General features: G+C 36.0%; 1 protein-coding gene across 4 annotated transcripts in view; it reads left to right on the top strand.

The window, feature by feature from the left end:
- The window catches only part of NIPBL (NIPBL cohesin loading factor), a 117,847-nt gene that overhangs the window by 68,487 nt on the left and 24,182 nt on the right, over positions 1–25,178 (top strand). For 3 of the 4 annotated variants that reach the window (XM_077763479.1, XM_077763478.1, XM_077763481.1), the window contains 9 exons: positions 868–957; positions 2,389–2,603; positions 2,707–2,809; positions 3,426–3,524; positions 3,629–3,775; positions 6,311–6,445; positions 7,535–7,633; positions 8,911–8,964; positions 24,901–25,009. In XM_077763479.1, the coding sequence (XP_077619605.1) occupies positions 868–957; positions 2,389–2,603; positions 2,707–2,809; positions 3,426–3,524; positions 3,629–3,775; positions 6,311–6,445; positions 7,535–7,633; positions 8,911–8,964; positions 24,901–25,009 (1,051 nt within the window). The remainder of the gene's footprint in view (positions 1–867; positions 958–2,388; positions 2,604–2,706; positions 2,810–3,425; positions 3,525–3,628; positions 3,776–6,310; positions 6,446–7,534; positions 7,634–8,910; positions 8,965–24,900; positions 25,010–25,178) is intronic. The other variant, XM_077763480.1, reaches the window with a different exon arrangement.

The following is a 25,178-nucleotide window of genomic DNA, read 5'->3' as shown; positions in this document are numbered from 1 at the left end:
TTTTTTTTAAATCTTTATTCATTTTTTGAGAGCAAGAGAGACAGACAGACAGAACATGAGTCAGGGAGAGGCAGAGAGAGAGGGAAACAGAATCTGAAGCAGGCTCCAGGCTCTGAGCTGTCAGCACAGAGCTCGATGCGGTGCTCAAACTCAAAAAACATGAGATCATGACCTGACTGAAGTCAGACGCTTAACCAACTGAGCCACCCATGTGCCTCTGTTTAGAGATATTCTAAACTATACTGGCATTTCATGTGATAAGCTAGAGTATAAGCTATAAACACGAATGTCAGCTCAGTTAATTTCTGACTGCATATTGTTCTTGACAGGACCTAAAGATTCAGTACTCTTCTGTTCCTAGATAAGTGAACAGCTCACATATTACTGTATATCTAATATCCTACATGAAATAAAGTACGATTTTTGTATTATAAATACAAGTATTTCTCTTCTAGAATGTTTTAAAATATCCCAAAGAAACCTGTAGCACATAGTAAAATAAATAAAAGTTTCCATTTTTAAATTAAAAGTTTGGAATTGCCTCTTTGTTTCCAAACAGAAAACCAGTGTATAGGACCTTCCTGTCTCTGAATACTTAACACATTATTCTGTTAATTTTTATGTCTCCTACCTACGTGTCATTCTTCAAAGAAAGGTGACTGTAATTCATAAAAATACGGGCCCATCTCAGCTATCAGTCAAATGTTTTTTATGAAATTGCGTTCTTCTTTTTCCTTTTAGTTGCTATACTTATATTTTTATTTTTTATCATTTATCAGTTTTTTCCCTAGATTTGTATTTACAACTAGATAAATTATTAAAATACACTAGTAATATCATTTTTGTTCTTACTTGTTTATTTTGTAGGTTTCAGGAGGAGAAGATGAAATACAACAGCTACAAAAAGCATTGCTTGATTACCTGGATGAAAACACTGAGACTGATCCTTCACTAGTGGTAACAATCTTTTCTCCCTTTTTTGGAGTTAACACATCAAATTCAAAGGATCTGAAAGAAAATTGGGAAGTGTCATAAGAGGAAGGTTGTTTGGAATACTGATTTTTAAAACAAAGGGATAGTTGATGATGTAAATTAAAGAGAGTGGTTACAGATTGATTTGTCTTACATGGAATTCTGGTACAGATATGTATTATACTAAAATGGTGTGACAAGGAGAAATCTTTTTGTAAGTTATTTTTGAGACTGACCTAGGTCATTGCTCTTCAGAGTGGACATGGCCCAGGTGGTGCTTGAGATGATCTATGAGCGTATAAAAAAAGTATTAGAATTTTATGTGTATATTTCTTAAGTATTATCCTTAATTCTATTTTTATGTAAATTGTATATCAAAATTAGTAGTATAATAGGCTCATATATAAGACTTATAAACTGTATTAGAAAACACTGCATGTATTAGGACACTTTGCTTTAAGTTTATTTATTTTGAGAGAAAGAGAGTGGAAGAGGGGCAGAGAAAGGGAGAGAGAGAATCCCTAGCAGGCTCTGCACTGTCAGTGCAGACTCCAATATTGGACTTGATCCCACAAACTGCAAGATCATGACCTGAGCCAAAATCGAGAGTCAGGCGCTCAACTGAGTGAGCCACCCAGGCACCCCAGTGTACTTTTTAATTTTTATTTTTACTAATGGGATATGCAGTCTAAAGAGGTTAGAGGTAACTAAGCTATTCAGTCAACTGCTGCAGGCTTTTAGTCTGCATTAAAAGAAACAGATAATAGGTGTACCTCCATATTAAAATATTTCAGTAATAATTGGCTGTGTATTTCTTGAAGTAAGGTGGTATTTTGAAAGTAATTGGAGTCTTCTACCTTTGGCATTTTATCCTATTGTTCTCAACTTTTCCAGTTGAGCTGTCATCTGTCCAATTTTAGTGACCTAAGTGTGATGCTTTCCTTTGTTAAGTAATTGATATTAGTATTCTAGATTTAATACAGCTGTATTTATCAAATTAATCTTTTGACATCATTAACACAAGTATTAAGACAAAGTAAAATAAGTTTTCTGTCATTCAGATATTCAAATCTTCTAGCTTTCTTTTTTTTTTAATAATTGTCAAGTTGGTTTCCATATAACTCCCAGTGCTCATCCCAAGTGCCCTCCTCCATGCCCATCACCCCCCCCTTCCCTTATCCCCTACCCCTATCAGCCCTCAGTTTGTTCTCAGCATTCAAGAGTCTCTCTTAAGACTCCCTCTCCCCAACTATTTTCTTCTAGCTTTCTTAAAATCTGTTTTTATCTGCTGGAAGTTGCTTTAACGTACACCTGATATTTATTCCTGATAGTAAGCAATTTATCAGTGGGTTAGAAATTTCATTTAAAAATTCTTTTAATTTCACCAACTTCAGGTCTTATCTATTTTCTTTTCAGTTTTCTCGTAAATTTTATATAGCCCAGTGGTTCCGTGACACAACTCTGGAAACAGAAAAAGCAATGAAATCACAAAAAGATGAAGAATCATCTGAAGGAGCCCATCATGCGAAGGAAGTTGAGACAACTGGTCAAATCATGCATCGAGCTGAAAACCGGAAAAAGTTTCTTAGAAGCATTATCAAAACCACACCTTCTCAGTTCAGCACATTAAAGTAAGATCCAGAGAAAAAGCATCTTTACTTTTTTAGTTGTCTCTTTGATATCTATCTATTTTGCAAAATAAATAAATTATAATTTAATGACTTTTTGTTGTAGGATGAACTCTGATACTGTGGACTATGATGATGCTTGTTTGATTGTTCGATACTTGGCCTCTATGAGGCCGTTTGCCCAGAGCTTTGATATTTATTTGACACAGGTAAACTAGACCAGAATTCCTTGTACAATGATACTGATTTTTCTAATTATGGATATTTATGGAATAGTGTATGTAGTGTATGATGTCTATTCACTTTAAAAGATCATAAGAGTAGCATTTGTTTCTCTGTCCCATATTTGTTAAGATGTCTTTTTTTTACATCCCTTTTACATATTGATTCATGTTTTATAGCTAAATGGATATATGTGTAAATATACCAGATAAATATATCTGATGACTGGTTGATGTTATAAAAATAAATTATTCAGTTACCAAATTATTACCTAAATAATACTAAATATCCTGAATTAGGTACTCATAGCAAGGTTTTAGTGGAGCTACACGTTCTTGCACGTGAAGCCTAGCGATAAAAGAACAGGTTTAATTGAGAATGCCAGGATAATGAAAAGGCCCTACAGTATAGAATGCCTGAGTTACTGTACTGACCTTCAAGTTAAAACTTTGGATCAATAAGATAATGTCTTCTACTCATATAAAAATTAAAGGAAGGTAAATCCAATATTTATTTTTCATTTCTTTTGCATATTTTCATGCTATATTTTGTTAAATGTTATGTGTTCTAAAATTTATGAAAATACTTATGTTTGCTTGGCAGATCCTTCGAGTTCTTGGTGAAAATGCAATTGCCGTTCGAACAAAAGCCATGAAGTGTTTATCTGAGGTTGTTGCTGTAGACCCCAGTATTCTAGCAAGGGTAAAGAAGAGCACAAATGATTGTTCTCATTTGAATATTGCATTCAAGTTAAAATATTAGCTCTACTTAGTAGTATAATTTATATTTTCTTTATTTTCCTTTAGCTTGATATGCAGCGAGGAGTTCATGGACGATTAATGGATAACTCCACTAGTGTTCGAGAAGCAGCAGTAGAATTATTAGGTCGATTTGTTCTTTGTCGACCTCAGCTTGCTGAGCAGTATTATGATATGCTGATTGAAAGAATTTTGGTATGTTGTTTGGTCATTTTTATTATGATTCATAATATAATTTTGCCTTTCTTGTTTCACATTTAATTATTAAGCTGGAAAAATATCAGTTACATATTTATATTGCCTAGTCTCTATACTATAGCAACTTTTAAAGGAGGACATGTTCCCCCCACTGCCCTAGAAAACCTTTCCATATTTATTTTACAGACACCCCCTAAAGACAGTTTAAATCAAATTGAAAATTAAAAGCGAAAGTTTTAAGTCTGTAGTGCTGATACAGTGGGTTGGAAGACAGGGGAAAGCCGATAGGTACTCCTGGTGCCAAGAATCAGATCCAGAAAGTGGTGGCTGGACAGCCCAGAACATTGGGCAGGTTCTAATCTCTAGTCCCCCAGATTTAGAAAGGAGAAAAAAGATCCTCCATTCCTACCCTACCTGAGCTAAGCTAAGGATCCTAATGATTGGACAGTGCCAACAGGGGAAGGGGGCACAGATTTCAAGCCTAGCTCAGCCACACGCCCAAAGAAAGAACTAAAGCAGGACATGTTTCTTTTTTCTTTTTTTTATTTTTTTTTTAAATTTTTTGAGAGAGAGAGACAAGAACACGAGTCAGGGAGGGGCAGAGAAGAAAGGGAGACACATAATCTGAGGCAGGATCCAGGTTCTGAGCTGTCTGCATAGAGCCCAACATGAGGCTCGAACCCAACGAACTGTGAGATCATGACCTGAGTCAAAGTTGAACACCTAACCAGGTGAGCCACCCAGGTGCCCTGAAGGACATCTTTCAAGAGGAGGACTGCTCAATATTATAAAACAAGTCATTGTTGAAAATTGGACTCCTTTTTTCAGTTACTACTGCGTTTTAATGATTCAAGTTTACAATGAGTAAATGATAGGAACTACAATGGCATAAATATTTTGGATAGGAACCTAGAATAAATTTAAATTTATATGGATGTATATAAATAGGAAGAATTATTTCGTTGAGAACTAAGTGCAGAATTTTGGTATCTGACAATATTTTGGGATTCTTTGTGTGTATCTGCACGTTTCCTTAAAGCTGAATCATGGCAAGATTTAGATATGTGCATATTAAACCAGAAAGCCATTTGAGTCTTAAGAACAAACTAAAAAAATACTGTTTTAAGATACTCCTTTCTTGTATGTCATGTAATCTCTGGTTCTGAAGCTTTTCCCTAGAAAATGAAAGGAAACAGGAAACATTGGTATTACAAAATATCAGTGGAATCACATCAGCCACTGCAAGCATGTTGACTTTTGTAACTCAAAAGAAATGCATTAGGCACAAGATTAGGCATTCCTACAGTGACAGGAGTTTATCACCTTTAGTCTAGTGTCAGAATATTTAAATATTTAAATCTAAAGAGTTAAAGATAATTACAGCTTCAACTAGCATAAAATCTTCGTTGAAACAAAGAATAAATGTTTGCGTATTAGTGCCTTAGCCTTTTCAAGAATGAAAGGCAAAATCAATAGGATTCTCAAATTAATAGCATCTACTCAAGCAATATATCTTAAAATAGTTTCATGATTGTCAGACTATATAATGGAAATACTTTTGCACATTAAATGTCCAGTGCTTTTTATTCATTTCTAAAAATCTTTAATTATGAAAATTTGTGAAGAGTGATAGTGCAATGAATACTCATGTCTCTAACACCATATTTCATCTATATTTTTTTGCTAAATTAGTTTAATTAAATCACAAATGTTTTGCTGCCTCTTCCATGGATACTTCAGCTAGCCTCTCCAAAAAGTACTGTCCTTATAAAAAAATTATTATCTCACCCAAACAAACTAACACTCCCTGAATATCCTCTAAAAACCAGTTGACATTCGATTCTCCAATTGTCCCAACAATTGGGGTGAGGGGAGATTTCTAGTTTTCCTTTAGAGTACTCTGTTTTATAAACGTCCCCCATTACATTTAAAAAGACCAAGTCAGGGGTGCCTAGGTGGCTTAGTCAGTTGAGCATTTGGCTCTAGATTNGACAATGCGCAGCCTGCTTGGGTTCCTCTCTCTCTCTCTCTCTCTCTCTCTCTCTCTGCCCCTTACCCACTTACACGTGCTCTTTTCTCTCTCTTAAAATAAAACTTTTTTAAAAAAAGACCAAGTCAGTCTTGTTAATTTCCTCATAGTGGCAGTTGTTTGATTACATTTAAGTTTAACATTTTTGTTAAGAATACTTCATATGCTGTTTAAGTGCCAGGCACTATTCGCTATTCTAAAAGCTTTATATTTGTTATCCCATTTAATTTTTCAAGTTTATATTCTAGTGTCATGTTCTGTGTTACTCAATATTTTTTAATGTGTTGGATATCATATAAAAGCAAAACAGTATAGTAACCCATATTTATTGTAACGTTAATAAGAAAGAATATAAAGAGGAAATATATAGACCATCTTTATCATGTTAATAAATATTCAATATACTGCCTGTTGGTATTTATTTTTTGATTTCATTTTAGCACATTTCATACACCTGAGCATCTTGAGTTTTCTGATATTTAAAAATACTTTTCTGTTCTTAGGATACTGGTATCAGTGTCAGAAAAAGGGTAATAAAGATTCTAAGAGACATCTGTATTGAGCAACCAACATTTCCAAAAATTACAGAAATGTGTGTAAAAATGATTCGCAGAGTCAATGATGAAGAGGGCATTAAGGTAAGATGAAATGATAACTATTTTAAAATTCATTTATCCTTAATGTTTTAAATAATTTAAATGTTTATTGTAGCTAAATTTTGTAAAATATATGTAAAGTACATGTAACTGTATGCAAAACCTTTACAAGCAAATCAGTATTTTTAGATTATCAATTCAAAAATGACATACTTTCATACATTTTTGTTTCAAGATTTTATATTAATAAAATCTGGTCTCTCTCATCCAATTCAATTATATTTAATGTGATTGTAGTAATTACATTATATGCAGCAAGTTTATTATCAAATTAAAGTTATTTTATTTTTCAAATGGTATGTACTTGGTTTTCTAAGTTAAATACTTTGTTGCAAGTTAAACCTGAGTTCATTAGTGAATTTATATGTATATGATTGGCCCGGCATTTTTTTGTTTGTTTGTTTTGGAGTTTTTTAGCAGCTACTCCCTCCCCCCACCCCCCACCCCAGAAAAGTAGCAAAAACCTTTTTTAGTTTGATCAAAAACATTTGTGGGAGGTGGCTCAGTCATTAAGTATCCGACTTCGGCTCAGGTCATGATCTCATATTTTGTGAGTTCAAGCCCCGCATTGGGGTCTGTGCTGACAGTGTGAAGCCTCGATGCCACTTCAATTCTGTATCTTCCGCTCTCTCTGCCCCTCCCCTGCTCATGCTCTCCTTCTCTCTCCCTCTCTCTCTCTCTTTCAAAAATTAAATAAATAAATATTAAAAAATAAACTGTGTACTATGCAGCTATCACCTATTTAAAATTTTTACCCATTGAAAAAGATTATGTTTTGAAAAATTGATGATTGTTTTCAAAAATTGAGGAATTCGTGCCAGAATTTTCTGGTAATTTGTGTTTTGATTCGTTATTTATAGCTTTGTTTTGGGCTTTTTATTTATTTTTTTTTTTAAGTAAGCTCTTTGTCCAGTGTTGGGCTCAAACTCCTGACCAGAGATCATGGGCCGCATGCTCTACCAACAGAGCCAGCCAGGTGCCCAACTTTATTTGGATTTTAATGAGAATTTGGGATTGAGAATTTTGCCATGTTTGGTGTAGTTGTGTAGTTTGAAATTTTCTTTTTTCTAGAAATTAGTAAATGAAACATTCCAAAAACTGTGGTTTACTCCAACTCCACACAATGACAAAGAAGCAATGACGAGGAAAATTTTAAACATCACTGATGTGGTAAGGACTTGAACAAGTGTGTGGTCCCTGTGGGTACAAACCTAGTTGAGGCCTCCCCCCTCTTACACAGAGAGAGACAATGATTAGATATTTGTTAATCTTGACATTAATACTACAGTTGACCCTTGAACTACACAGATCCATTTATACATGGGTTTTTTTCAATAAATACAGTATAGTATCGTAAATGTATTTTCTTTTATGGTTTTTAAATAACATTTTTTCTCTAGTTTAAGAATATAGTCTGAAATACATTTAACATATGTGTTAATCAACTTTATGTTATTGGTAAGGTTTCTGGTCATCAATAGGCTATTAAAAGTTAAGTTTTGGGAGAATCAGAGTTGTGTGCTGATTCCTAACCTCTGCATTATTCAAGGGTCAGTTGTACTTCCCTTACTTTCTGGAGATACTCAACTCAGCGGAGGCAAGGAAAATGAGATTGGTATTTCTGCATAGCCCTACTCTTTAACATTCATTGGCTTAAGCAATGATACTGAAATTCTCCAGATTCCTCCAGTGATTGAAAACAGGCAGGGGAAGCAAAGTAGATGAATAGGTAACAATAGCCCAGGGATAGCAACCTAAAATGAGCCAGTACTTTTTCAGGAAACATGGATTAAGATTAGTTTCATTATGTTTAATTATACACATGAACAATAAACGTTTTTGGCCCAGAATACTTTTAATGTTTTGAACATAAATTATCTATTATCAATCACAGGTTCATCTCTCTTTCACTATCTTTATATCTGTTATCTAGGAGGAAAATAATAAGCACACATTTCTATTTGTGTTGTTTTAAACCTTACACATTTTTCTGACCAATACAAATTGCGATTCAAAATGTAGTACCGTAATTGTAAGTTTATATTTAAACCCTGGTTAGTTAACATACGTGTAATATTAGTTTCAGTTGTAAATATAGTGATTCAACACTTCCATACAATACCTGGTGCTCATCACAAAACTGCCCTCCTTAATCCCCGTCACCTATTTCACTCCTCATCCCCCAACCCACTTTCCATGTAATACCATATTTAGTTTGAATTCATTAAACTAATGTCTTGAATATATTCTATTTTTAGAACAAAGTTATTTAATATTGATAAATCATTGGTTTACTAAAAGAATAGTTTACTTTAAAAATAATTTTTTAAATTGAGAAGAATGAGACATTTATATACCTCAGGCTAAATCTTGGCAAAATTTTTTTGTTTTTCAGACTTTTAAGTAAATTTCTAATGTTGATAGTTTCACCATATTTTCCTACTTAGGTTGCAGCATGCAGAGATACTGGATATGACTGGTTTGAGCAACTCCTTCAAAACGTGAGTGTTATTTTGACTCCTGATAACAGATAACATGAAATTTAATAGAAGGGCAGTTCTTTTCTTATCCTGTTAATCTATATGATAGACATGAGATTTAGAAATAGATTTACAGATTGCATTGAATATATATTTACATTATTTGACTTGTTATAAAATGTGTAGAATTTCCTATAATAGTGCAGAATTAAACCACAGTTAGTGTTCTTGAAAAATTTCATAAATGGGAATGTTTTGCTTCCTGAATTTTTTTTTATTTCAGAAATTTTTAAATAGATCGAAGTACCCATCACCCAGCTTCAAGAATTGTTAGCATTTCCCTAGTCTTATTTTATCTCTAATCCTTCTCCTTTCGTTTTTTTATTATTTTCTGGCTGTAATACTTTTGAAGCAAATCTCATACTTTATATCATTTCACCATAAACATTTTAGTGTCTGTCTCTAACAGAAATTATTTAAAAAAAATGAGAATATCATTATCATCTATATCAAAATAAATATTAATACGTTATCCCCCCAACATCTAATGCCATTCAATGTTCATATTTCCCTAATCGTCTCAAAAATGTATTTATATAGTTAGTTTGCAGTTGCTTTGGTTGATAAAGCTCTTATATCCCTTAATTTATGATAGTCGACCCCTCACTGCCTCTTTTCCTATAGAGATAGAAATGTGTTTTCCTATAGAATATCCTACATTCTAGACTTCATAGATCTTTTCCTTTTAATGTTTAAGTTGTTCCTGTATTCACCATTTTTTTCTGTAAACTCTTCATTAGACCTAGAACCTTAATGATATTGAAGTTCAATTTGGGGAGCAGGGGACAAGAATACTTCATAGACAATGTGAATATTACAGCATCATATGAGGAAGCACATAATATTTAGTTATCCCATTTTCAGTGATCTTTCAGTTTAGGTATTGTCAACCTGGCGCACTTACTACAATGAGTCTGTTCATTTCGTAATATTAGTATGAATGAATAGATTTGTATACCTTTGTATTTTAATTTATTATAATCATAATTCTTTTTGAAGTTTAGATTGTCCCATCTTTGCCCAGCGGTAGTCCCTCCAAGTTAGTCTTGTATCCTCTTGAGATAACCTTGTTACTCTTTGCCTGATTACTTTTTGCCTCTACAAGGTGCTCTAGACTTGACTTGTATATTTTCTGTCCCAAACCTGAAATCAGCCATTTTTCCAAAGAGCCCTAATCCCTTTGGGTAGAAGAATCTGGATGCCATGGATGTTCTTTGCTAATGGGTTTTCATAGCTTTGAGCCTTTTTCAGAAGATAGAGCTAGAAAATATGTATTTTTTATAAAGGCAAAAATTAATCAAGAATTTATATTGATTTTTTATTCAAATTTAAGATTATGAAAGTCTCCTTCTTTGATTTTATTCTTTCCTTTAAGCCAAAAATCTTAGTTCCAAAGGAAAGGAACATAACTTCTTATTTGCTTTGCCCTACTAATATTAACAGTAACATTATTAGATACAGTTTGACTTCTTTGCATTTACTTTTATATATAGCTCACTAAAAATATATTATTAAAAGTCTATCATGTGGTGCCTGGAAGGCTCAGTCAGTTATGCATTCAACTATTGAATTTGGGTGAGGTCATGATCTCGTAGTTGTGGGGTCAGGCTCCATGCTGGCAATGCGGAGCCTGCTTGGGATTCTCTCTCTCCCTCTCTCTCTCTGCCCATCCCCCACTTGTGTTCTCACTCTTAAAATTAAAAAATAAACATTAAAAAAATACTTTAAAAAATAAATCTATCTTGAAATAAATTTTTTCTGTTATATCAACAATCTGTTGTCTAGTTAAGTCCATTTGTTTTTGTTCATTTCTGTATGTTTCACAGTATTTTTAGTAATAAAACTAACCATATTTTTAATAGTCAACCAAAGTTGTTTTTTTCAAGATATACATAGAATATCACCCTTAAAAGCTTCTTTGTGCCTCTTTGTACGTGGTCCTCTTCCCTTGGACATAGGAAACCACTGGTCTACTTTTTGTCGCTGCAGTTAATGCCTTTTGTCGAATTTCATATCCGTGGAATCATGCAGCATATAGGTTTTTTTATTTGTTTTCTTTTAATTAACAGAATGTTGCTGGTATATTAATTGTTATTGCTGGCTAGTATCAATAATATGGATGTATCATAATTTCTTTCTGAATTCTCAAGTTTATGGACTTTTGTGTTCCCAGTTTGGACTATTCTGAATAATATTGCTAGGGATATTTGTGTGCCAAGTTCTTGTGTGGATGTGTATTTTCGTTTTTCTTGGGTAAATTCTTAAGTGTGATTGCTGGATCATGTGGTGAGTGAGAAACTGCCAGACTCTTTCCAAAACAGCTGAACCATTTTGCATTTCTACCAGCAATGTTCCATTTGCTCTACATTTCTCACCAATACTTGGTTTTGTCAGTATTTTTAACTTTAGCCATCTGATGGTGTGCAGTAATATGCTGCTTTTAAAAAGCTTTTAAGATGCTTTTTTAAACATCTTCATGGTATTTGCTTATGTTCTTCAATCTATAATATCTTAGGCTCTCTTCATAAATCATCTACCATAAATCATCTTTTATTTCATAATTTTACATAATATATTTGCCATCATTTCCCTTGTAAATCAAATAATTAGCTCTATATTACAGAGCCTTGTGACCATCTTAGTTATATTTATGTCAGCCGTTCCAAAGGGGACGTAATAATTGCTAGAAGACTCTACAACCACATTTTTTATTTAATAATTAAAATAAATGAGTAAGAATTAATTGTAGCTATCGGAAATGTCATTATTTATTATTCCATAAAAGGATCTAAGATAATATTCGTATGTATTATTGGCAAGTTGGAAGCAGAAGGGATATGACTAGATTTATAATCTTGTAGCAGTAAGTTTTATGTTTTTTATGTCTTTACTTTCTAGTCCTCTTTAGCTAGTTGTCCTTTCAGTCCTCTAATCCTTTCTCCCTATTATTTAACTTCTTATTTTAGTTTCTGACAAGTTAAGTTTACCAACAACACTGTGACTTTGTGGTAGTCATTAGACTAGCAGAATTTTGTTTAATGAAAGAAATAAAGCTAAAAAAATATTTATTATGGATACATGTTAACAGAGATATAACCACTCTTAACAATTGTAACAACATATATGCATAAATTTTGAGAGGCTAAGAAGGATGTAGAGAATGGACTACTAGAAATTCAAGAATAATTAGCACACATGGGGACGCCTGGCTGGCTCAGTTGGTAGAGCATGCATCTCTTGATCTCAGGGTCGTGAGTCTGAGCCCCATGTTGTGGTTAGAGTTAAAAATTTTTTTTTAATTTATTTTACTTTTTAAATGGTTATTATTTTTGAGAAAGAAAGAGAGACAGAATGTGTGCAAGCAGGGGAGGGACAAAGAAAGAGAGACGCAGAATCCGAAGCAGGTTCCAGGCTCCGAGCTATCAGCACAGAGCCCAACACAGGGCTCAAGCCCATGAACCATGAGATAAAGACTGAGCCAAGGTGGATGTTTAACTGACTGAGCCACAGAAGCACTGCATCTGCCCCCCAATTTTTTTTTTTTTAAGGGATAATTAGCACTAGGACACCTGGGTGGCTCATTCTGTTCAGCATCTGACTCTTGATTTTTGCTCAGGTCATGATCTCACTGTTCATGGGATTGGCCGCACATCAGGCTCTGCACTGGCACCATACAGCCTGCTTGGGACTCTCTCTCTGGCTCTCTCTCAAAATAAATAAACGTTTTTTAAAAAAAGAATTAGCATACTTAACTATTTCTACATTAGCTCATTTACACATCCCATTCTCTTTAGTTTCTGCTGTTTCTCATTTTTATTATTTTTGTGTTGAGTGAGTTTCTTACAGGTCAGTGATTCCCAATTCATGGATTTTTTTTTTTTAGGGACTTAGAGTACTGTATGAAACACCTTCAAAGTCAGACATGCACCAAACTATCCACCAACTAAATTTTGTTAGTATGCTATATATACACACATGTACACACACTTTAAATATATGCAGATTCATTGCCTTTATAACTTTTAATGAATTCAGTTTTTTGTCGTTTTTCAATAGTATGTAAAAGAAAAATTTCTATCATGAAAGTCCTTATATGTATTTTTTTCTCTAAAAAGTAGTCCAGTTAGTTTAAACCACTATGACAGGGTACACTGAAACTGAATTGATTTTCTAGTGCCACTCAGTCGTCTTTTTGTAGTTTATAAGAAAATACAGGCAATGAAAAACCTTGAATAGCCCATGTTTCATACATTCCTGGCCTGTGTAATCTAAAATGAGATCTCCTTAAAGTTTACAGTAAATACTTTAACAACCAGTGGATGATTAGGAAAAGTAATATATTCATATAATTTAATAGTAGTCCACAGCATCAAGGAACAGACTACTGAAACATACAGCAACTTAGATGAATAATAAAAACATTACACAGAATAATGAAGACTTACACAGAAGTGTCATATTCTAATTCCATTTATATGAAGTTCTAGGAGAGTGAGGCTAAAACTAATCTGAATTGGAAAAACTCAGAGGAGTCATTGCAGGGGGAGGGAATTGACATGGAAGGGATATGTATTGTGTTCTCCAGAGAACCAGTAGGATACTGAGAGGAGGAGAGATAAATGGACTTACTCTAAGGAATTGGCTCATTCGGTTATGGAGGCTGTCTGCAAGCTGGAGGCTTAGAACAGCCCCTGGTGTAGTAGATTGTGTCTGAAGGCCTGAACCAGGGTAGCTGATGGTGTAAATCCTAGTTTGAGTGCAAGAGGAGACTGATAGTCCAACTCAGGTAGTCAGAGAACAGTTGGCTTCCTCCTCTGTCTACCTTTTGTTCTATTCAGACCCTCAACAGATTGTGTGATGACCACCTATGTTGGAGAGAGTGATCTGCTTTACTGAGTTGATGAATTCAGATGTGAATCTCATGTACAAACACCTTTACCAGTACTCAATTTTTTTAACCCGGAAATAATGCTTAACCAAGTAATCAGGCATCCCTTGACCTAGTCAAGTAGACACATAAAATTAACCATCACAAATCCACTTCATCAACATGGTACCTGTATATATCTCTTTAAACCATACTTTATTTCCAAAAAACAATAACAAGATCCTAGTTCCATCTAACTTGATATAGCTATGCTGCATACAACTGAAAATGCATTCTCTTTCCCAGAAGAAAAAGTAAAGTCCTTGAGTGATGTTTACTCTTCTCATTGATATCCAGTAACTTGAATACTATGATTAACACCACTTAAATACTATGATATGAAGTCCATACATTTTATGTCATATGATAGGGAATAAGAGGGGAAAAAAGTAAGCAGTGGGAGGGAGCCATGGTGTCAGGCTGGGGGCTGCCAAAAGACGGGGGGAGGGGGCACATTATTTGCTTTTTCTCCATTTCTTTTTTCCTCTCTTCTCTCTGGACACACACACACACACACACAATTGTATTCATAACAAAATAAGTAGGAAATAATTATGACAATTAAAATCCTCATTTCTGGGGGCACCCTGGTGGCTTAGTCGGTTAAGCGTTCGACTTTCGCTTAGGTCATGATCTCGCGGTTCGTGGGTTCGAGCCCCGCGTCGGGCTCTGTGCTGACTGCCAGCTCAGAGCCTGGAGCCTGTTTCAGAGTCTGTGACTCCCTCTCTCTCTGACCCTCCCCTGCTCACGCTGTCTCTCTCTCTCTCTCTCCTAGAAATAAATAAAACATTAAAAAAAAAAAAATCCTCATTTCTGTACCTTGTAATGTGGTCTTAGCTGCCTTCTTCTACTGCCTACTCTCTATTCCTTTGCCTTTAACAAGCACCTTACGTGCTCTTCATTCATGGTGAGGTGACCCATATCTTCATTCATGCAGGGTCTGTACCACTAATAGTCCTGCCTGAATTGGCTTGTTATAGTTTTCCATTGACTTTAATCACAAAAGATGGTAATTCTAAGAGTTGTCCCAAGGGGTCTCCTGTATTCCAGATAGACTCTTCTTAACTCCATTGAAGAATAGTAGTCCAGTCTCACCTTGGTAGTCAGGATCAGTCAGTCACTCCAGACAATGCCCTAATCCTTTCTTTGCCTGTTGATTCAGAGGCATGAGAAGCTGAAAGTAGTTGGGTGGCAATCCTAACTTCGAGTCCAATTGGGATCATTGTTGTGTTTCCTGGTGCAAGCCCCTTCTGGAGCTCAGACCTATAGGTCAGCAAAGCATAAAGTTGCCAGAAGCAAAAATTTTGATGGTGGGTCACTAGAGATTATATTTCCACCACTTGAAAATTCCTAGACTGTGAATCCTGGTTATGGGCTAAATAGCACCATATATTGCATGCTGATTCAGAGCACATAGAACCTCCTGTAGAATCTTGCCTCAGCCATGCAAGATATTACCACCTATCTGGTGCTATCCCTGAGTCTTCAAAGGGCCATTCCATGTTCTGTCAAGTGAGCTCCTTCACTGATTAAAAGTAATGCTGTGTAGAATACCATGAGAGTGGATAAGGCATTCTGTGAAGCTACAAGTGGTAGTTTTGGCAGAAGCACTACATGAGGGAAGGCAAATCTGTATCCAGGGTAAGTATCTGTTACAGTAAGAACAAAATGCTGCTCCTTCCCTTATGGAAATCATCCTGTGTAATCAGCCTGCTCACAAAGTAACTGGCTGTTCATCCAGGGAATGGTTCCACATCAGGGATTTGGTGTTGGTCTCTACCGCTGACAGACTGGCATTCAGCAGTGGCCATAGCCAGACACATTGGCCTCCACGAAGAGAAGTCTATGTTCCTGAATCTATGTATAACCTCCATCCCTGCCACCATGGACAGTTTGTTCATGAGCCCACTGAGCAATACAAGAGTAGTTGGAGAGAGAGGCTCTATCTATACCTACTGTCCTCAGAGAAGGTACCTACAGAATGAGTCTTCCAGTCCACTTGATTATTTAAATCCTCCTCTTCTGAGCTCATCCTTTCTTTGATGAACATTCGTCTGGGACACGAATATCCTTATATTTTTTATGCATTCAGAGATGTCTATCCACATGCCTCTTTTCTAAATTTTCTTGCCACTTTCTAGTCATCCAGCCAAACCATTAGCCATAGCCCACGAACCAGTATATAATCACAGATCTGGTCATTCCTTCTTCCAAGCAAAGTGAACAGCCAGGTGCACTGCATATAGTTCTGTTCATTGGGGGAATTTCCCTTCACCACTGTCCTTCAAGAATGTCCCAGACAGGGGCGATAGTGCTATGAAATGTCCACTTTGGGGGTGCCTGGGTGGCTCAGTAGGTTAAGCAACCAGTTTGGGCTTAGGTCATGATCTCGTGGTTCGTGAGTTTGAGCCCCACATTGGACTCTGTGCTGACAGCTTGGAGCCTGGAGCCTGCTTCCAATTCTGTGTCTCTCTCTCTCTCTCTGCCCCTCCCCTGCTCATCCTCTGTCTCTCTCTCCTTCAAAAATAAATAAACATTAAAAAAAAAAAAGAAATGTCCACTTTGGGGTGGTCCTGCATATCGTTCAGACCCATTTATAAACCAGGCCTAAGTCTTCTCTTCCTCTGTGAATAGATCTTAGGGAACTATTTATGAGGCCAAAGGTACAGGCTAGAAGAGAGAAAGGCAGTATAGCAGAAATGGGAACCGTAGACATTTGGGCTGCTTCTTCATGTAGCTTACTTATACCCTATAGGCCTGCTCTCATTCAGTCACATATATACCACTTCTGTTTAATGCTTCTGTTGTTCATATCCGACTTTATATCTTGGTGAGTAAGGTAACACCCAGTTCATGATGGGCATCTCAAATCACATGGTAATTTGGTGGCTTATGGCTAAGTACTCAGTATCTACTAAGTCCCAGTCGAGGCCAAAAGCTCTTTTTTAAAAAGAGAGTAGTTATCCATGGAGGGTGACAAGGCTTTGCCCCAAAATTCTAACGGCTTGTACTGCATACAGTCCACCTATGGGGTCCCGCCAGAGACTTCAAACAGTATCCCTGCCTGCCACTGATACTTCAGGCACCATTGGATCTACTGGATCATCTGACCCATGCTGCAGAGCAGCTTGCGTAGCAGCCTAGATCTCTTGCACAGCCTTCTTCTGTTCTGGGCCCCTCTCAGCACAGGCTGCATCTCGGGTCACTCCATAAATGAGCCGGAGTAATACACCCAAATGAGGAATTTGTTGCCTCCAAAATCCAAAGCCCACTAGCCATTGTGCCTCTTTTTTTGGTTATATATAGAAGAGGCCAGATGCAACAACTTACCCTTCACTTTAGAAGGGATATTTCAACATACCCCACACCACTAGGACCCTAGCAATTTCACTGAAATAGAAGACCCCTGAATTTTTGTTGGATTTATTTACCTACCCTCTGACACATACAAGTCTTAATAAGTATAGAGTGGTTGCTATTTTTTGCTCACTAAGTACAATCAGCATAATATCAATGTAATGAACCACGGTGATAATCTTATTAAAGGGAAAGATAATCAAGATCCTGAAAACTAAATTATAAGATAGGACTAGAGAGTTAATATACGCCTGAGGTAGAGCAGTGCAGTACAGTGCATTGCTGGCCTTGCCTGCTGATAGCAAAGTGCTTCTGGTGGACCTTTGATGGGGGTGGAGAAAAAAAAACATCTGCCTGAAGGTACCAGGTAACCAAGGAATGTATTAATTTGCTCAAGTAATGATACCTTATCTGGTACAGCAGCTGCAGTTGGAATTACTACCTGTTAAGCTTATGCCAATCCATGTGTCATTCCCCAAGATCCATCTGTCTACTGCACAGGCCAAATGAGCGAGTTGAATGAGAATATGGTGGGAATTACCATCCTTGCATCCTTCAAGTCTTTGATGATAGCACTAATCTCAATAGTCCCTAATATATTATTTTTACTTACTATTTTCCTGGTTTCATGGTTTGTGCTTGGCCTTTCCCACCATAATAGCCCTCACTACACAGATCAAAGAACCAATGTAGGGATTCTGTCAACTGCTGAGTATATTCCAATTTTTTGTTTTGGTACTGGGAAATAATCATAGGATGGGTTTGGGGACCCACTGGACTCACTCTGAAACAGACCAGAGTTATACCTCCATTGACCAGCTGACCTCCAAACACCCACCCCTCACTCTGAGCAACAGTGATCTTTAGGGTCTCCTGGAATTAGTTCAGAACCAGCATCTAATATTCCCTAAAAGTTCTGATAATTTCCTTTTCTCCAGTGTACAGTTAACCTGATAAAGGACCATGGGTCCTTTGGGAGAAGTTGGGGAAAAGATTAACAGTATATTTTCCATAGAGCATGGGACTCCTTCCTCAAGAGGATTCTTCAGAGAATCCTATGGACTGAATGTTTGTGTGTCTCCAAAATTTGTATGTTGAAGCTTAATCCCTAGTGTGATGTTAGGAAGCAGAGCTTTTGGGAGATAATTAGGTCATGAGGGTGGAGCCATCATGAATCAGAGTAGTAACCCTTCTAGGACTGAATGTTTGTGTGTCTCCAAAATTTGTATGTTGAAGCTTAATCCCTAGTGTGATGTTAGGAAGCAGAGCTTTTGGGAGATAATTAGGTCATGAGGGTGGAGCCATCATGAATCAGAGTAGTAACCCTTCTAGAAGACACAAGAGAGATGATCTCTCTGCTCTCTGCCATATGAGGACATAACAAGAAGACAGCCATCTGCAGGCTAGAGGATCTTCACCAGAAGATGTGGGCACCTTGATTCCAAAACTCTGAGAAATAAATTACTGTTTAAGTAACCTAGTCTGTGGTATTTGTTATAGCAGCCCCAAGCTAAGACAGAAATTGGTACCAAAAAGTAAGATGCTGCTGAAACAAATAATGTGAAAGTGGCTTTGTAATTGGGTAATCAGTAGAGACTAGCAAAGTTTTGAGGCATTACTAGAAAAAGGTGATACTGCTATGAAGAGACATTTAAAGGCAGTTCTGAGCTTCTGCACAGCCAAGGAAACAACCCAGAAAATTAATAGGCAACCAACGGAATGGGAAAAGATAGTTGCAAATGACATATCAGATAAAGGGTTAATATCCAGAATATATAAGGAACTCATCAAACTACACGCCCGAAACACAAACAACCCAGTGAAGAAATGGGCAGAAGATATGAACAGACACTTCTCCAAAGAGGACATCCAGATGGCCAACAGACACATGAAACGATGTTCAGCATCCCTCCTCATCAGGGAAATACAAATCAAAACCACACTGAGATACCACCTCACGCCAGTCAGAGTGGCTAAAATGAGCAAATCAGAGAACTCTAGATGCTGGCGAGGATGTGGAGAAACGGGCACCCTCTTACACTGTTGGTGGGAATGTAAACTGGTACAGCCCATCTGGAAAACAGTGTGGAGGTTCCTCAGGAAACTAACAATAGAACTCCCCTATGACCCAGCAATAGCACTGCTAGGAATTTACCCAAGGGATACAGAAATGCTGATGCATAGGAGCACATGTACCCCAATGTTCATAGCAGCACTCTCCACAATAGCTAAAACATGGAAAGAGCCTAAGTGTCCATCAACAGACGAATGGATCAAGAAGATGTGGTTTATCTATACCATGGAATACTACATGGCAATGAGAAACAATGAAATCTGGCCATGTGTAGCAACATGGATGGACCTTGAGGGTGTTATGCTGAGCGAAATAAGTCAGGCAGAGAAGGACAAATATCATATGTTTGCACGTATAGGAGGATTAGGAGGAACTTGACGGAGGAACAAGGGGGAGAAGAAGGGCGGAAATGGTGGGGGAAAGGGAGAGAGGCAAACCATGAGAGACTCTTGAATGCTGACAAAAACTGAGGACTGATGGATGGGGGGGGAGGGGGGATGGGCATGGAGGAGGACACTTGTGGGGATGAGCACTGAGTGTTATGTGGAAACTAATTTGACAATAAACTATTTAAAAAAATAATAAGGCAGTTCTGATGAGGGCTCAGAGGGAAAAGAAGCTGTAGGGAAAGCTTTTGTCTTCTTAGAGAATACATATAATCATGTACAGAATGTTGGTAGAAATACGGACAGTAAAGGCCATTCTGATGAGGTCTCAGGTAGAAATGAGGAACTTGCTATTGGACAACAGAAAAGGCAGTCTTTGTTAAAAAGGGGCAAAGAACTTGGCTGAGCTGAGTTTTTGTTCTAGTGTTTTGTGAAAAGTAGAACTTCGGGCATGAAATTGGATATTTAGCTGAGGAGTTTCTAAATAAAGTGTTTAAGAGCAGCTTAATTTCTGTTAATTATCAAATACTGTCTCTGTCTCCATCAACCCATGAACAGTTAAAAATGATATAGCCACACAATTTAATAGTATTCACATTGTAAAGAAACAAACTGTTGATGCATACAGCTTAAGCATAATGAAAACATTATGCAGAGAGAAGGAAGCCTTACACAGAAGAGTACATATTCCGATTCCATCCATGTGAAGTTCTAGGAGAGACAAAATTAATCTGTATCTGAAAAAAAAGTGTGATTGCTGGTGTTCAGGGATTGGCTGGGAAGTAACATGAGGGGACTTCCTTTTTTTTTTTTGTTTTATTTTATTTTTGAGACAGAGACAGAGAGGAAAAGGGGGAGACACAGCAAAGCAGGCTCTAGGCTCCACACTGTCAGCATAGAGGCTGACATGGGGCTCCATCCCATGAACTGTGAGATCATGACCTGAGCCGAAGTTGTGCGCCTAACTGACTGAGCCACCCAGGTGCCTCACCATGAGGGAACTTTCAGGGATAATGGTAATTGTCTATGTCAGTGGTTCTAAAAGTTACTGAAATTACCTGCAACTTGTTAGAAATATGAGTTCTAAGGCTTTACCTCAGTAACTCTAAGGCAGGCCCATCATTCTGTATTTTAATGGTCTCTCCAGATGATTCTGATATAAGCTAAAGATGTACGTCACTGTTCTGTATCTTTTTTTCTTTTATTAAGTAGGCTTCACAGCTAGCGTGGAGCCCAGCACAGGGCTTGAACTCACAATCCTGAGATCAAGACCTGAGCTGAGATCAAGAGTCAGACACATAACCAACTGAGCCACTTAGGCACTCCTGTTAATTTTTTTTTTTTAATGGTCTGTATCCTGAGAGGAGTTTGAGTTGTGATGATGAATGCACTTAACAAAACTGAGCAAATGTATAATTCATTTCATGTAAATTATGTCTCAAAGGGGAAAAAGAAGGGGGAGTATACTATCTGCAATTTACTTTGAAATGCATCAAAAATAAGATGGATAAAGATGTATATATGTGCACATATACATCTGTATATGTACATACATGCACTTATGCATGTGTAAGCATAATGCTGGTTTAACATCAGCGTGTGTGTGTATGTGTATGATTTTATACTAAAGACAAAGAAATACGTAGTCATTTTAGGGACACAGGAAAATTTTTTGATAAAATTTAATACTTTTGAATGATAACTTTTAATAAGCTAGGAATAAAATCTGACAGAAAAACTACAAATTTAAATTGAAAATCATGCAAAATAGAAAAATGTTCAAAGAGATCTCATTTAAAAAAAAGTCATCAAGAGGCCCCCAGCCGGCTCAGTCAATAGAGCATGTGGCTCTAGATTTCAGGCCCACATTGGGTGTGGAGCCTGCTTTAAGAAAAGACAAAGAAGAAGAAAAACAATATTATAACAAAATGAAAAAGAAAGGAAAAAATAGTCATTAATATGTTGAGATGATTGTAAAAATATATAGAAAAGCAGAGAACTGAAAGCAATTGTCAATTCTGAAAATGCAGGAGCACTGACTTGCCTTACCAAATATAAGGACTTACTTTTAAAGATATAGTAGTTAAGATAGTGTGGTACTAACTGGACCAATGGAACAAGAGAAAGATCCCAGAAATCACCCTCCACATAGATAGGATATGTTTTATACTTACTATAAAACAGAAGTGGCGCTGCAGTTAATGGGGAAAGGATAGACTTATCAGTAAATGGGGCTGGGAAAATTGGCTATCCGTAAGAAATTTTTCTTTCAAAAAGAACTACAACTCAGCAGTTGTGCTCCTAGGAATTTATCCAAAATATACAGAAATGCTGATTTGAAGGGGCACATATACCCCAGTGTTTATAGCAGCACTATCAATAATAGCCAAATTATGGAAAGAGCCCAAATGTCCATTAACTGATGAATTGATAAAGAAGATGGGGTGTGTATATAAATATGTATTACATTACATATATATATATATATAATGGAATACTACTCGGTGATGAAAAAGAATGAAATCTTGCCGTTTGCAACAGTGTGGATGGAACTGGAAGATATTATGCTAAGCAAAATAAGTCATTGAAAGATACATGATTTTACTCATGTGGTATTTGAGAAACTCAACAAATGAACCTAAGGGGAGGGAAGGAAAATTAAGATAAAAACAGAGAGGGAGATAAACCATTAAGAGACTCTTAAATACAGAGAACTAACAGGATTGCTGGAGGAGTGAATGGGGGGGGGGCATTGAATGGGAGATGTACGTTAAAGAGGGTGCTTTTTGAGATGAGTGCTGGATGTCATATGTAAGAGGTGAATCACTGGCTTTTATTTGAAGCCAAAACTACACTGTACGTTAACTAACCTGAATATAAATTTAAAAAGAAAGAATTGATTGCTCCTTTAACTCAGTAATCACATCATATAGATTAAAGAAAATCTTTAAAACTTTTAGAAGAAAATATAAATAAAATATTTTGACCTTTCTGTAGGAAAAGATTTCTGAAGAGTTTCTTAAACAAGTTACAAAACCATTAACCTTAAAAGATTGATGGATTTCACTGCGTTATAATGCAGTACAGTTTTTTAATCAGAAGACATCTTAAAAACACAAGTCACAAACTAGGAAATGACACTTGATACCCATATAATGTGTAAGAAAGGACATTATTAAGAGTATGTGAAGAACTCCTCTCCTACAAACCAATATAATTTTCCAAGTAGGAAAATAGGTAAAAGTCATGATTAGGCATTTCATACAAGAAATAGCACAAATGGCCTATAGGGTGTCCAACCTCATTATTAATATGGGAAATACAAATCAGGACTATATCTTAAACACCCATTTCATTGGCAAAAATTGAGAAGTCAGGTGATAACAAATGATGGAGAAGAAACGGATTAAACAGTATCTCTTAAACTACTACTAATTGAGAAAATACTATAACGAAATTGAAAAAATACAGCAGTATTTCATAAAGTTAACATTTCTATCTCCTATGACCACTTCAAGGTATATACTGAAGAAAACCTTGCATATGTGTGCCAGGAGACAGATAAAAGAGTGCTCATGCCACTAAAAAGTGTTATTAACCTGTCTTCAGAATAGATCAGTTGCAGTATTGACATACAGTAGCCTGTTGGATAGCAGTTAAAATGAATCAAATATAGTCATTTGCAACAACTGGGATTATAGTTAGGGACATAATGTCGAGTGAACAAGCCAAGACTACATCCAGTATACCTTTTAGAAAGTTGAAAATCCAGCAAAATTATGAACAGTATACAGCTTATACCATTTTTAAGCAAAAAAGTATAAAATTCCTGATAATGGTTACCTTGAAGTGAAACAGGAAAATGGAATAAGGGAAGGGGAGAGTACCTTGGGAATAAAGGTGTATGGAAATGTTCTTGGGTTGGGTTCACAGTAAGTAAATAAATTAAAAAGGCACATAGCAGTATGTATTTATACTTTTGTGTATACTTTGTCTTGGAGAAGAAAAGAAAAAATAAGGAAGAGGGGATTGTTTTTTTCTGCTCCTGCCTGGAAGAAGCTAGCATGCAGTTTTAATAACTGCTTAAGGAACTGAGTTATAGAGGAGGACAAGGAGAATTTGCTGTACAGAGTTAAAACTGAAAATTGAAATTTTCTTCTTTATTTCTTTAAATTGAAGAGGATGAGGGCAGTGTATGCATTATGTTATTCTGATTGCTGTCAACTCTTTTAAACATTCATGCATCTTGTAGCGAAGGTTTTAACTTGAGCTATCCAATATTAGCCACGTGTTTTTTTAACTCAATTTGAATTTTTATTTGTATTTAATTTTAATTCCTCAGGCATACTAGCCACATTTCAAATGTTTAATAGCTGTGTCTGGCTTGTGGCTACCATATTGGACAGCGCAGATACAGAACGTTTCCATCATTGCAGCAGATTATATTGGACAACACTGGAGCTCTTCTTGAAAATCAAATATACACTTCAACTTCTTTATAGCCCAAAGTTGTATTAGCTAATCTGTATTAAGAAAACAAATATACCTTAGATGACTTTACAGTTGACCTGTGATTATAAAAATTTGAATTGGTTTTACTTTTTGGCCATAGATAGACCGATCTTTTTTCTTCATCCTCTCATTTCTAACACTTTTCTACCATTGTTTATTAATAGTTTGGCAAAGGATAATATAGGAAAGAAATCTAGCCTTATGTTTTACAATTTATAATTTTAAAATTTAAGGTACATTCAGATGAAGTTATAATTATATAGAAAGTATAATTAACTCCTACTTTTTTGAGATATCAAAAGACTTGAAATAATGAGGGATAGAATTCTAATTTTTTTAATAATTCAACTAGCATTGGGCATTAAGGAAGGTCCTTTCTCATTTCTCTCATATCCTACCTCAGGTCCTACACACAGCAGTTTAAATATTCCATACTAACATCGTTTGAAAGTATAACTTACTGGTTTATGAGGTATTTTAAAACATTTGTTATATATTTTTGTTTATTTGCATTTTCCATATTAATTGTTAATTACAAATTGAAAAGCTTATTACTTATGGACACATTTAATGCGTTTATATTATTATTGCCTAATGAATAATTATACTGGGATTTTTTTTTTATATATATACATATATAGTTGTTGAAGTCCGAAGAGGATTCCTCATATAAACCTGTGAAGAAAGCTTGTACTCAACTTGTTGATAACCTAGTTGAGCACATTCTTAAATATGAGGAATCTCTAGCTGGTAAGACATTTTATATATTGGTCATTAAGTTGATTTTATAAGATATTTTAAAATACTTTGGGCACATTCTCAATTTTGCCTCTGGTTCTGCTTAGCCTAATAGCTACTTCACTTTTAAATGAAGGTGTTTTTTGGTTTGTTTGGTTCTTTTTTTTTTTTTTTTTTTTTT

Source organism: Crocuta crocuta, unplaced genomic scaffold (genome assembly GCF_008692635.1).
Source record: "Crocuta crocuta isolate KB4526 unplaced genomic scaffold, BGI_CrCroc_1.0 scaffold4, whole genome shotgun sequence".
NCBI classification, from domain to species: Eukaryota; Metazoa; Chordata; class Mammalia; order Carnivora; family Hyaenidae; genus Crocuta; species Crocuta crocuta.
This window is presented reverse-complemented; position numbering and strand designations above follow the sequence as displayed.